The sequence below is a fragment of the Halyomorpha halys genome, unplaced genomic scaffold, assembly GCF_000696795.3.
Source record: "Halyomorpha halys isolate HHAL.00 unplaced genomic scaffold, Hhal_1.1 Scaffold116.1, whole genome shotgun sequence".
Taxonomy (NCBI): domain Eukaryota; kingdom Metazoa; phylum Arthropoda; class Insecta; order Hemiptera; family Pentatomidae; genus Halyomorpha; species Halyomorpha halys.
In genome coordinates, this window is record NW_027105704.1 from 834,043 (window position 1) to 843,889 (window position 9,847).

The 9,847-nt window shown below is 33.8% G+C and overlaps 1 protein-coding gene across 1 annotated transcript in view; it reads right to left on the minus strand.

The window, feature by feature from the left end:
• Positions 1 to 732: 732 nt before the first annotated feature.
• The window catches only part of LOC106677990 (uncharacterized), a 20,963-nt gene continuing 11,848 nt past the window's right edge, over positions 733 to 9,847 (minus strand). Inside the window, exon 5 of the mRNA XM_014416245.2 lies at positions 733 to 7,944. Coding sequence (XP_014271731.1) covers positions 955 to 7,944 — 6,990 coding nt within the window. The 3' untranslated portion in view covers positions 733 to 954. The remainder of the gene's footprint in view (positions 7,945 to 9,847) is intronic.

Below are 9,847 nucleotides of genomic sequence, written 5' to 3' on the forward strand. Positions count from 1 at the left end.
TTAATGGATTCTCGTATCCTAAAGTTCCGCCAAATTTGCCGCCGTTAGATCCGATCAGCGAAAGACTTATATCGCCGCGATTGCCGTTTATGTAATATTAGCATAGAGTATACGTTGTCACGGAAATATGTCGAGGCCTACACGGGCACGGTTTTTTTTTATAAAAGTTCTCACATAATTTGTTCTCATGATTCTAGCAGGAAAACCAGGAGTTTTGGTGTTTGACCAATATAAAATACTTTACAAGATAATTGTAATCCGAAAATCGGATTAAAATCCGTGCGAAAGTGAATTTTCTTGCAGACTACCGGAACGATTTTTTTTTTTTTTTATTGTTGCACTAAAATCAGGTTCACTCACTTCAGAACAAACTGAAAGTTACCATTCACTTTACTTTGATAAATATTCTATAAAAAATATATAGAATTTTTTGCGATATATAGTTTGCTAGAAATAGATTTTATGTAATCAGATAGATGGGATGAATCCAAAATTGTAAAAGATATGATGCAACTAACTGGTTCCAATCAAATTAGTCCTATTGTAAGAACATTGAAATCCTGAAATGCATATTTTTTAGATTTTGAATTTCAGAGAAAAGGATCTTGCATTATACTAAATCAATTTCACGAGGGTTCAGAAATTTCTGGCATATACAGAATCATAATATTTCAAGTAAAACTGTATGACGCCAGTGTTTGTTTAATTTTTTATGGATTGATGAAAAATGCATTAGCAACAAAGAGCAACAAATTTAATTATTATTATATTTTTCAGGTACAACAATTTCCGCATGTTTTAAATGACACTATCTTGATGAAACTGGAGTTCATGCATTTAAACCAACATAAATGCCAACTTACAGAATAGATAAGTTAAAGATACCGAATCTTGAAAAAGAGACAAGGGACGATTCATTATAGCGGTGAAGACCATGAGTGTATTCGAGTGGCCTCACAATTTGTTTGTTCTGTCAATGGAGTAACTGGTTTGGAACTTCGGAGCACCTACAGAATGTTTCCTATAGTAAGATTGTACTCTCTTTGCCGTCGAATCCGGATTATGGTTGGCGTCCCGCAGAATAATCTTAACTTTTGGTACAACGGCATTTTTTGTAAATTGGGATCTTCCTGAAACGAGTAGATTTCTTTCAGGACTATCTTGTTCCCAATTCTTCTTTTCTGTTGTTATTACTGATTGGAAAATGTCTAATAATTGAGTCCATCGCTTCTTTAATGTGTTACCACTTTCATCTTTCTTGTTTTTTTTGTCATATTTTTTTCTTTTGGAGAGAGGAAATGAAGGGTGATAATCTGCGGGTGCAGAAAAAGGTTTCTTAATGCGACGGCTATCTTCTAATGTCGCATCTTTTATCGATTCCATAGAACGCGTATTTAACAACTGTAGCCTATTCGGTACATCTTTGGATATTTCTTTATGGTGAGTTTTGAGTGCATTTTCAGGCTTCCTAAATGATTTTTGTTTCTTAAAATTTATTTGTAGTTTTTCAAATTTTGTTTCGTTGCTTTCTTGATTTTGAAATGCTTTCAAAAGATGCATTCTTTTCAATTCCACATCTTTTTGTTTATAACTAAAAGGATTGAAAGGAGGGTTGGTTTTTTCATTGGATTTGTTTAAAATTGGTTTATTGCCAGGCAAAATTGGCTGCTGAGCCTTGTTTGAGCTCTGGAGAATTTTTTTACCTTTCACTGGAGGTTCTTTTAAGGTTTGGTTGAACCTAATGGATTTGTTAAAAAGTGAAGTGAAAGAGTTTGCTGATTTTTCACTAATTGAAGCCTGGGAGTTAGTTTGCATTCGAAAAGGAGGAATGACCGCTATCGATTTAGATGTTGAAGGTTTTTTTTTCTCTGAGTTAGCCTCGAGGGTGCTAAATGCAACTCTTTGGTCATTTATCCTGCTCGTGCTGCCTGAAACACCCTGCTGCGGCATGCTGGTTAATTGTCCTGATTGATGTAAAAATTGCACATCCGTATTCGGGTTTATGAATTCATAGTTTCTGTTTTTTTTCATGTACGCCTTAAATAAATCGGACGTCAAGTTGATTTTTCCAGAAACGAAAGGGTTTTTTTGTATTCTTTCGTCGTTAGACATATGTGCGCCTCCTTCTTTATTCTCCTTCAACTTTAGAGTCTGCGGGGTCCATCTCGAATAAAAATTGGTTTTAAATTTTGATAAATCTCTATTTTCGGTGGGGAAGGGTTTAACAGCGTGCATTAAACTTGGCGGTATTTCCTTTCTGGAGGCTGATGGCCTTTTTTCAATGTCAGGATCGAGAAGTAGAGAAGAAGCAGTTGAGTGCCTTGGAATAATTTTATTCTCGACGACTGATCTCATTCCTAATTTAATTGGAGGAACCTTGACAGTTGTGTGATCAACTCTTTCATTTTCAGAAGTTTTTAGTTCTTGTTTAGTTTTCATCAAATCTACTGCGGTCGGTCGTGAGAAGAAGACTGCTTTTAAGGCTGCATGCTCATCACTAGATTTTGTTTTTTGTTTGTTTTTGTGTCTAATCTTCATTAACGAAGTCTTGTAATCTGAATTCACATGAGATTGTTGGGATTTCTCCTTTGAGGTAGTACTACTTGCGTAGTGCTTAGAATGAAAAGCATTTTTAACCTCTTTAGTATTTTCTTTTGACTTAAAATTACCTATTTCCTGAGATCTATCATGAGATCCTTTTTTTATAAAAATAGATTGTTTTACATTCACATCAGGGCTTTTGTTTATTTTTGCAACATTTGAGGGAGTCTCAACTTTTAATTGTTTGGTGCCACTCTTGATATTATCCACTTCCTCTATTTTATTGGGCACATCCTGCTTATCAATGCAGTCTTTAGTTAGTCCATTTTTATCTTGCGAACCCTGTTCGTTCTCTTGAGACAATTTTTTATTGGTAGCGGTTGTTGTATAATTACCTTCAGTGAAAGAAGGATTCGGAATGACTTGAGAGGTATCGGAGCATTTCTCTTCTGTTTCGGTTGGATGATTTTTGCTTGAGATTTCAGAAGAATTAATGCCTTCCTTTCTATTAATGTTGATATCATTTAAAGAGTCCACTTTTTCATCGGGGAATGGACCGTTGGGATCAGATTTTGTTTTTTCCGATGCGTTTAAGATAGTTTCTTTCCCACGCTTTTCAACAGAGGGTAACTCAACCGGTTTTAACACGATTTCATCTTTTTTTATTAAATTGTTTTCACATTTGGAATCGGGATTACTCTTTGGGGGACTTGTAGTTTTTTCTAATTTTGGCTCAGGATTACTCTTCGAGTGACTTTTAATTTTTGGAGATCTTGGCCCAGGATTGCTCTTTGATTGGCTTTTGACACTCTCAGTTATTGATTTTTTTATTCCGTAACCGATTTTTTTCGTATCTTTATTCTTAATTAAGTTGGCTCCACTTGGTGTACTTATGATGTTAATATTCTTTGGAGGCAAATTTGCATTTTTCAAACGCTGATACTTTTCCTTCATCAGCTGAATTTTATTTCTACTCCGCATCATGCTGTCAGTCAAGTCTTTGCTTGATTTTGCGCTGTCCCGCTCATCAGTAACTGGTTGCGTTTTTTGATTGAGTTCGTTAGAAACAGTCGGTAAACCTCTATTTAACTCAGATGACATTCTTTTATTGTTTTTAAACCTGGTTATGTTTAACTGATCTTTCGCTTTTCTAGTCTGGAGCTGAATTTTTTGTTCATTAGATTGGATAGGACTTTTAGGATATGTACCTGAGCCATAATGAGACCCCCGGACTCCTATGGCTTCAGATGTTTCGTTTAATGTAGGAGATCTTTCCGATATTCTATTTATTACCAAATTTAAAAAGCTTTTATTTTTCAAAGTGGTGATATTATTATTACTCTTTTTTAAATCCTTAAAATTATTTGCATCCTTTCTTATATTGTAAGACACTTTCTTTTTAACTTCTAAAATGTTGGTTGGGGTTCGATTACAAGATATTTCTTTATTGATAGGTGGAGATTTAACCAAATCGTTAGCAGATGAATCATTCATGTTAGTAATTTTGTCATCCTGTTTGACGCTGGCCGCATTGGCTGCTCTTATAAGAGAATTTTTATATAACTTAGCCTTGAGCTCATCAGCATTGATATCATCCCTTACCATGTTACATATCTGCCCTGTTTTTAAAATAGTGTACCTCTTCAATAACTCATCTTTTTTAGTTTTAGTGCCAATTGCATAGCTAATGGATTTCTTGTCGTCGGTTGCTTTATTCGAGTGGTTACCTTTTTGGATTCTTTTTGTAAAGGATTCATTAAAGTTACGTGAATAAATTGTTAACGCCTTACTTTCATCGATAGTTTTCAAATCAACCTTGGCAGGTGAGTCTTCTTTTGGATCGGGTAGCATTCTCCGTTTTAGCCATGTGCGTTTATCAAAATTTTCATCGGGCATTTTCGCTGTCTTGTTCAAAAATGGGAAAGGAGTTTCTTTCGGTGGTTTCTTGAGGCCAGCATCAGCTCGTTGGTCACTCTTCTTCAACTTTTCATGTTTTGACTGTCGTTTATGTTCCATTGTTTCATATTCTATTTTTTTTTTTAAATCTATCACTTTCCTTTTACTTGATTTTGATTCATCACGTTGTAAGTAACCTTGTATATGATGAAAAGGTGTTTGAATAATGGATGGCAGTTCTGAATTTTCTTCAGGTTGACTTGATTTGACTAAGCATTCTATTATTTCATTTATATTTGTTATATTTCTTGTATCGTGCATATTTTTGGGCTCATAGTTGAACACTTTTATGTTTTCGGGAACTTGGGCTTCTAAAGGACAATCTTTTATCTTTTTAGTTTCCTCAGCCTTCTTAGTATCCTTATCCTTAACCATTTCTGCAACCTTTTCCTGTTTTAAAGGACTCAGGAATTTTAACGGTTCTTTGAGCTTCTGCATTGTTATCTCCCTAATTTTATTCACTTGTTCTGATGACTGATCATAACCCACTTTTAAAGTTTTCGAAGCAGCAATCTTTTCTTTGATTTCTTCAAGTTTATCATTTCCTTGCCTCTTTGACAAATCATTCATTTCTTCAAGTTTTTCTTGGGCTTCAATTTCTACGACGGCATTTCCCTCATCTAACATCTGTCCGCTGGTGAAAGATAATTTTTGTTTAGCATTTTCTTTTTCACTTTTAACGGAACCCGCTGTTTCACTGATCTGTTTGGCAATTTCTTCATTGATGCTTTCATTTTCTTTTTTAGTGACGTCGTACACAGTCGTCTTTATGAATTGCTTTTCGACTTCTTTAACGCTACTCTTAACCTGGGAGTGCTCAAGATTTTTTTGATCTATCTCTATTTCATTACTTTTTTCCGAAGTGATATCCGAAGCGATACAATTGGTTTTTTCGTTTATCATTGGATTTTCTCCTTCTTTTGTGGTTACTATTTCTTCTGGAATGATATTATTTTCATTTAGTTCACTTACTTTATTATAAGTATTTGAAAATATTGTGTTTTTAATATTACAATTATTCACTGACGCTAACTGAGCGTTCTTTTCACTTTTTTCACTAGTTAAGGTCTTAAGGTTCTGTTTTTCGTCTTGTTTTAAGCTTTCTAATGAAACAGATTCTATTTTATTACTTTTTTCCGAACTAATATTTGAAGTGATGGATTCACTTTTATCCTTAATAATTCCAATTTCACCTTTATTTTCGGCAGCATTTTCTTCTAAAATAACGTAATTTTCGTTTATCTGAATAGCTTTATTATCAAAAGTTGAAACATTATTATTATGCGCTGAAGCTACTTGGGTGTTGCTTTCCTTTTTTTCAGAAGACCTCAGGCTGTGTGTTTCGTCTTCTTTTAAAGTCTTTTCATTAGTATCTTCTGAACTACAACATTCAGGAACTTCTTTTAGTCCCTCAACAATTGGATTATTTTCTGAAAAGCCACCCTTCCGAATCTTTTGGTTCTGTTCAGCTTTTATTTTATGTATTTTATCATGACCCTTTAATGTATCAATTTTATTTCCAATCGGGTTGCTACAGTTGTTTTCATAACAATTTGTAGCAATTATTTTCTCTTCGAGAATTTCTTCTTGATCACCTTTAGTTTCTGTTTCTTTAGTAACATTTTGTTTTGATATTCCTATTCCAATTTGTTCTTCTATATTCTTCATTAATGAGCTATACTGTTCCTCATCAACTGAGTAATTTTCTGGTGTCATATTCGTTTGTTCTACCTTCACCAACCCCGGTAACTCTTCAATTGAATTATTTTCAGAAAAGCCAGCCTTCCGAATCTTTTGGTACTGTTCACATTTTATTTCATGTATTTTACCATGACCCTTTAATGCATCAATTTTATTTCCAATCGGGTTGCTACAGTTGTTTTCATAACGATTTGTAGCAAATATTTTCTCTTCCAGAATTTCTTCTTGATCACGTTTAGTTTCTGTTTCTTCAGTAACATTTTGTTTTGACATTCCTGTTCCAGTTTGTTCTTCTATTTTCTTCATTAATGAGCTATACTGTTCCTCATCAACTGAGTAATTTTCTGGTGTCATAGTCGTTTCTTCTACCTTCACCAACCCCGGTAACTCCTCAGTATTAGAATTTAGGTTGGTTTGTTTTTCTAAAATTACATCATTGTTGGATTCACTGCCTTCTCCTGTTGGATTTTGAAGATTTGAGACAATAGGTGTGTTTGAAGATTGATGAATATTAGATGTCTTTAGTTCCAATGCTTTCTTTTTAAAATATTTAATCTCACTTTTAGTAGCAACATTATTTCGACTAAAAGCGTTTTCTTTTTGGTGTGGTCTTCGTTTCTCCAGCATCAATGATTTCATCATTTCGATCCTGTAAGACTGATTTTGTGTACGAGGTTGTAAATATTCGTTCTGGTTTTTATTATTGATTTTGCACTTGAGGCCAATTGTCACTTTAACATTTTTACTTACCTCTATTTCATCTTTAAGAACTCCCATATTTTCTACCTTATTTATACTGACAAAGTTTTGTTTCGAAGCATTATGCATGACTTTTGGAATATTTTTAACATCGATTAAATCTATGATCTTTGATATCTCGTGGCCCTGAAAGGGCTCAATCCAAAAATTTGTTTGTTCTGTAGCATTAAGCGGAGTATGAACTGAATCGATGTTTTCATTAATTCGATCCGATTTTTTTACTATGCTATCGTTTATTACCACATTATTCAATGGACTATCGGTATTATTTGATCCACTTAGACGCTGCCCAATATCATCGACTTCTTTACTCTTTAACATAGGAAGGTCATCTCGGTTTCGTTCCTGAAGTATCTGATTTACTTGGAGTTTCTTGTGTACCCTTTCTATCTTTCCGAAATTTTCTTCTATCGGTTTGTCAGTAACAACCTCAGGTGCCGGACAGTGTAAAATAGGAAATTTGTTAGCCCGTCTTTTACGACCACGGAAGTGTGGTTCATTTCGTTTTCTTTTATTTGATTTCATTTTATAATCCTTTTTTTTCTTCGTCTCAAATTTATGATCCTTCAATACGGTCCCATCTTCTTTCGTTATACTGGAACCACCAACAATGCTCCTGAGCATCTCAAAACATGGTTTAAAGGACGAGTAGAGGTCTTGAGCTTTGATCAGATCATTGTTAAGGTTAATGATAGCATAATCCATCATCTCTGATTCCAATGGAGATAACTGTGGCAGACCAAAAGTTCGCTCTATCCCGTATCTTCCGAGGTCCACTGGAAGCGAGAAGTAGTTGACTTCTGGAATAAGGGAAGTCTTGGCTAGGGCCATCTCCTTGGAGCTCGGTTCCTCGTCTAGGCCGGAGAGCAATGAGTTAACCAACCTCACCGTGGCGTAAGACCTCTCGATAGTGCTCGCTTTCAATTCGTCTCCCTCCATGTTCAGGTCAAAGCTCTTGATTTTATCGATGAGATGGTGCAGGTCATGCTGCAATAAAAAATAAATATTATTATCAAGATAAACAAGATTATTTCTTTAGGAGGAAAGACGAACCGGTTATATTTTTAAGGTTAGCGATATCTCCACGGAATATACTTTTTTTAGAGTCTTTATACAGATAAACCTCTCTTAATGGACACTCCTGTGGAACGGAAATTTTTATCAACGTTACTTCCAACAAGACACATATTTCATGCATCTGAAACTCTCTATAAGGTAAACCCTCCATTCCGGAAGTAAATAATAATTTTAGTTCCCATCAGTACTTTTAACTCCTTCATAATGGAAACAAGTCTTCAAATATAAATATACAAATTCACAATGCTACAACTTACTTCGATAAATCACCTATTTTGGGAAAAAATTACATAAGTGTTTTTTTGCATGATATAAAAAAAAAAAAAAAAACAATAGCGAAAAGTAATATTAAATAAAAAGTATGCATTACGTATTTTATATACGAATATATAATTTCATACAATCTATGATTAATTTTTATTTCAAATCAGTCAGGAAATTTACTTTATTTATACATTATATTCTGTATTAATATAAATGAAGAGAATAGTTTAGTTCTGAGTTTCTCTTTGATTCTATCAGAAACTTTATTAGGGTGTATGCACATTGCTAAACAAATTTAAACATTTTGTAGTAGCATTTGGTGCACGTAAAAAAAATAAATCCCTCCTTCGAAATTTGAGGTTAGATAACTATAATCTTGAAATAGAATAAATAAAAAACATCTGGTGCACACCACACAAATTTAACTTACCAAGTTCTTGTAAATTGGTGTGCTTGAAAACTAAAAACCAGAAAAGAAAAATGTATAAAAAGTTTTTTAATTTTCAAGTTGCTATAAAAATTTGTATCTTTGGATTTCTTGTGGTGGGAATAACTTTTTTCCTGCGAAAAATACAATAGTTTAACAAATCTTCAAAAATTCAAATTAACAAAATTAAAGTTTTTTTAGAGGGAGAATTTTTGAAAATCCACATAAAGCTCTGTTAAATTATTTCAATGGAGATGAGATCAATCTGTGATTAAAGAATATTCAATTGTACATGGACCTACCGAGTTTAATCAAAATCGTTAGAGCCGTTTTCGATGAAATCTGAAAAATGTTAAAAATCGATTTTATGGAAACATTGCTGTCGAACCCTAGTCCTTTAACCGCCTCAACTACGTAATTTCAGTTTAGTTTGACTTTTCATTTTTGAGCTAGTCTGGATTCAGGGAACCTCAAGAGGTGTTTTTCCGCCAAAACCAAGAATTTGAAACTCTTCATGATCGCAATACTTCTCCTTCTCCTTCGTATATAGGTAAGTGAATTTAAAAATTCATCTGTAGACTGTACACGTTTGCTGATACTAAGGTACCAATTTTTTTTATTATGACACCATAGAGAAAGGTCATAAATTTTTATTACTAATACTACATCAATCAATTTTATTGTTAATACTGTATTATAATAATATTTTTTTCAGACTTACGTGATGATATTGCTATGTATATATGTTTTAACAATTCCGACAACAAAAATTGGACAAATGCTTATGTGTGATTCAGCCACTGGTGTACTGACACCGGTCAACACAGGGACACCCTACCCATCGAGTGTAAAGGTGGATCCACATGTTGTCCGCTCGCCACGAATCGGAGGCTAGTACAAATGCTCGGTAAACAAAGAGCAGACCATCCACATGTCAGTGTTATTCAGAGAGGCAATCATGGCGGACGTACTAGTGGTTTCAGCCATTGCACTTGGATTGTATTATTTTTATTACAAAAAAAGAAAATGAAAGGAAATTAAATATAAATAAATAAGATTAAATATAAACCTTATTATAAAAAGTACCAACAAACACCTTTAACCTCCTAACAGCTCTCAGTT